We start from the raw sequence: 4,877 nt of genomic DNA on the forward strand, positions 1-4,877 counted from the left end.
GATTTATAGATCATCTTTGCAAAAATTCAATGCTATCTGAAATTATTTGCCTATTTAATTATCACGATTAAATTTCAATGTTTTTTGTAAAACAAAGTTTTCGTCAATTCCTTTCAACTAAATTAGATGCCTTAGATATTTCTAATTTTTTTTTTTGGATAAACTAGATATTTCTAATTTGGCCAATATTTTGCAAGGATGATCTATGAGGTACAACTTAATAAACGGTTCAAATCGTTAAAATTCGATGTGGTGTGGGTTCCACAATTAATTCCCAATTTTACAAGGGAAGTGTTATTGGCATTCCAAAAGTTTCATTCTCCACTTCTCACAAGTGTATTTTACTTTCCAAATATATAAAGTTTGAAGTGTAGAATGAAATTTTTGAAGTGCTAATAACAATTCCTTTTTATAAAAAAAAAGAAAAAAAGAAATCCCTTAATATGAGTGGAGGTATATGCCCCCTGTAGGCATTAACATCTTTTTGTATCCTCATATGCCCTGCAAATCTCTTCAATGTCCATTTCAGAATAAACCGCAAATGAATCATCCTCCAACTCACCCACCTTCTCCTCTTGCTCAAGCTGCAAGTCAATGGTGTCCTCACTTTCTGAACTGCTCTCATAGAAACCATTCTCTTCCATGTCTTCCATGTCACTGAAAGCTTCAATTTTCTTCTTTCCCCTATAACCGATAAGGCTCTGGACTTTTTCCTTCCAAACCACCAAAGGGCATTTCTCAATCAGCTCCGAACCTTTGTAAGCTTCCTTCAAGAACACGCTAAACCTCTTCCCCCTCTCAGAAACATAGAAGATGCCAAAATGCTTCAGCAGAAGCCTCATAAGCTTCTGTGGCATCACAAGTTCGCGTCGAAAATGAGTAAGGTGATCAGTAACCAATCTCTTCTCCACAGTAAAACTAAGCAACTCATGCATAATAGCAACTGCCCTCTTGTCAAATTCTTTAGAGCCGGCTTTGAGTCCCCTGGCATCCGCGTATGGAGATAAATAAGACCTTTTCTGAAAATGATCGATGGCTCCTTTGTACTTGTACGCCTTTTTATAATTTGGGGGGAACTTCAACGGAAAAGAGAGCGAAAGCAAGCCCGGGACATGATCATCACTGGCCTCAGTGATCCCCATTGTCTTCTTCTCCAGCTCGGTTATAGCCCACGCATGATTCCAATTAACAAGTTCCAAATGCTCAACATCCTCATTATCTTTAACCACCTTGAAATATTGGGGATATTTGTGAACCCAATTAGTCCTGAAATCAACTGGCAGAGCAAAATCCCTCCTGAAATGGACAATCTTGTCCAATGCCAGCCTTTTATCGACAGACATCATAAGAAAGCGTGTCACAAATTCGGCCGCGGTATCTTGATGCTCCTCAAGCATTCTGTTCTCCTCTTGTACCAATTCCTCACCTTGCTTGGTCATCCCACACCATAAGATCCCTCTGTGATCCTTGTACAATTCAAACAGTTTCGGCGATTTTCGAATAAAATCAGACACCCTGTGGGGCTTCGGGAGACTAATCTGGCTACGGTACTGATCCAATTGCCTGACGGGAATGATCATTTCGGGCTCTTTTTTCAGAATTTCCATCAAGAACAACACTTTGGATGCTATCTTCCATTTCTCAGTCACAATCTCGAGATCATGAATCCTCTTCAATTTGCTTCTGTCTTGCACCCTCTTGCTGGTGGTCATGAACCGCTTCTGGTTCATTGACCACCACTCACCGGACCAGTATCGTCTCACAAACATATTGTTTTAAAAAAGGGAAGCAATGTAGCTACACGCACATATGGTGTTTGTTGAAATGCCACAGTGAAGCCGTTTGATACAACATTTGGTTGGAAACACAGGGGGAGTTTGTGGATATGAAATTTATCGGATATTAGACCATGGGTCGGACTTTGAGGTGAAAATTTGGACTTGGGTGATCTGGTTTTGGAACCATGAATCTCGCCCCAGAAATAAGAACTGTGGAGCTCCTCTTCTCCCCCATCAACCTTTATCGACGCCGCGGCTAATATAACGACGGGGTTTATAAGGCGGGAGTTAGTTGCGGGGCTCTCTAATAGCCTTTCGATCGATCAAACGGTTTATATTCAATATTGCCTTTAGTGTTTTTTTTTTTTTGTTGTACATCATATGCCATTAGTTACAACTTGTTTCTTCGACTTGTCGAAATCTCAATTACCAGATCAATTAAATCCTAATTTTTTTCTTAAGAAAAACGATAACTTTATTTATAAAGAATATTCAACCGGAACACAAATTTTAGTAAAACGCATTCCTTATATCATCAGGAGTTTTTCAAACCAAATCGTAGAATCATCACTACAAATTGACAATGAGTATTAGCACCCATTAAATATTATTGTTAAATCAGTTTAAATTTTAAAATTTATTTATTAAATAAAAAAAATTACTTATCTACCGATAACTAATACTTAAATTAATTCGGCATTTCGGTGTAGAAGTTTAATAAGATTGGGCCTTTAGGCAATATAAAAGTCCGTCTTTTATTAGATTTTGTATTTGATTATGGAGGCCCAAAACAAAATAAGAATCTTAGATTCATAGGACAACAATACTCTTAATCGTAATGAAAAGTTGAGATTAAACTTTGGAGGTGGATTGTCTGCCTCCCATTTTCATATTCTTCACATCCTTTTCTGTTTGTGTGATTACGATTAAGTCACGTCAATATTTTATATTAATTTTTTATAAAAAGAAAACAAAAAGTAATAAGAATATAAAATGTTAACGTGACTTAACCGTGGCCACACAAAATAGGAGGGCATGAAAAAAGTATGAAAATGGAATGACAGACAATCCACCTCCTTAAACTTTAGGTGATTCAAAAGCCAACATCTATCTGCCATTCGTTTTCATTCACGATTAATTTTAAACTCTAAATCTTGAAGTCCCTCACTCTTATTGGAAATAACAACAATCCTCAAATTATCATTTGCAAAAATTAAAATTAAAATTTAAAAACGATTTGTTATAAACATAAAAAAGCATATGCATAGATTTCGATGGACTAACATACAACTTATTTTCGTGGTAGACATCTTACTTATTTAATGCTCAACCATGAATACAAATTCTCGCATCTCATATAATATGATGAATACGATCTACAATCTAACATGATTTTAGTCTTTTCACTTGATTTTCAATAGCTTTCAAACCTTTACACTATGTTTGGATAAAGAAATTTAAGATTACTAAGAAATTTTAAAATAACTGAAATTGAAATGACAGGATTTTATTTTCTAGAATTTGTGAATTTTCTTATTTGGTTAACCTAAAAGAATAATATAATTGAATAAGGAATTTATTATTTTTAAACTCTCAATCATAGAAATTGAGAAATGACACATATTTACATGAAATTTAAACTTGGGAATTGGAGGTCCCAATCCAAGTTCTTTTCTACGCAGAAATTCCAAATTTCGATGTTTATGAATTCAAACAAAGGAATTGGTGCATGGAAATTTATAAATTATGATTTTTATCAAAATTCCAAGTTTATTTCTCTCATCCAAATATAGTGTTAGTTTTATACGATGAGATTCCAAGAAGGTTTTTTTATTTTTTTATTTTTGGATGGTTACCTGAAATGGTTTGTGGTTTCAAGTTTGTTAGTTTCCTCCACTCCAATATCTTAATTTACTAATGAATAAATAGCAAGTAGGACGAAAAAACATTACATCATCCAAATAAAAAATCTAATTATCTATTGTTTAAGGACTTTCGAATAATTTGATGAATATACAACTAGCAAAGCTGCAATTTTTCATCACCATTTATAAACATTTCACGAGAGAGAAAAAAAAAACGAGCTGAAGTAACATTTAATATTCATTTCCTGTGTGGTACAATAAATGTGATTGTTTTGTTTAGGTAGAGTGTATTTCATAAAATACTCATGTCCAATCTTTAACGACACAAAGTGAGCAGATAAATTTGGTGATCAAGCTGCCATGATTGTTTTCTCCTCAGTCTTTGTAGTGGATTACATTTACCCGTGAAATTCAACAACGTAAGTCATACATTAGTGTATTCTAGATTTTTTTTTTTTTTTTTTTGCTATGTTGGATTCTGAAAGAATGATGTTCTAGTAGGTGAAAAAAAGAGGTCTTGGGCCAATTAGTTGCAGTAAAGGACTAGCCATGAACCCTAGCTAACCCTCTTGTAGAAATTTCGGAATTTCGTGTTTACACCTCTATTGCGCATTCCGAATTCAAAATGCCTAAAGTGTTTTGATCTTCTAATCTCACACCAAAAATAACAAAATGAACATGTTTGCTGGATGGCTTTTTGAGTTCTATCACAACTACCTCTCTGTTCATATTTAGAATTATACAAATATAGACAGAAAGGTAGACATAACTTATTGGCGATTGGAGGTGACCATCTACAAGTTGCAGAAGACCTGGTAAAGGGTCTCCAGTCTCTCTACCACCCTTTATTTGGTTAGGTCATATAGCTATATATGATACGAGTAGGACCCGTCTTTGGGATCAACATTATGTCCACGATTTTTACAAGTTTATTTTACTTTTACACGAATTGTGATGTTACTCAAGTCAAGTCACTGTCATCGTAACATTACATGCGATCAATTGTCATAAATCGTATGAATGCATGTAGTCGAGTGATCATAGCAAAATCCGGGATTGTTTTCTCTTGTTATTATGATCATACCCTACACACACCTCCCACTTGTTTACATGAAAGCTTTCTTAGTTATTTGTGGTATGGATGTGATGAGTACAAGCAATTGGTAGTTATTATTGAAAAGAAAGTGTACAAGTTGTAATAACTAATAAGCATACAAAACACAACAAAACCTGA

At 34.6% G+C, this 4,877-nt stretch overlaps 1 protein-coding gene across 1 annotated transcript; it reads right to left on the reverse strand.

Annotated features, from left to right (window-relative positions):
* Nucleotides 1-217: 217 nt before the first annotated feature.
* LOC126598565 (protein WHAT'S THIS FACTOR 1 homolog, chloroplastic) lies at nucleotides 218-2,034 on the reverse strand. Its single transcript, XM_050264932.1, has one exon. The coding sequence runs from the start codon at nucleotides 1,767-1,769 to the stop codon at nucleotides 474-476; it is 1,296 nt and encodes a 431-aa protein (XP_050120889.1). The 5' UTR covers nucleotides 1,770-2,034; the 3' UTR covers nucleotides 218-473.
* Nucleotides 2,035-4,877: the final 2,843 nt, after the last annotated feature.

Source organism: Malus sylvestris, chromosome 14 (assembly GCF_916048215.2).
Source record: "Malus sylvestris chromosome 14, drMalSylv7.2, whole genome shotgun sequence".
NCBI lineage: Eukaryota > Viridiplantae > Streptophyta > Magnoliopsida > Rosales > Rosaceae > Malus > Malus sylvestris.

Coding starts and splice junctions, on each gene's coding strand:
- LOC126598565 (XM_050264932.1), bottom strand. CDS start 1,769: ATGTTTGTGAGACGATACTGGTCCGGTGAGTGGTGGTCAATGAACCAG.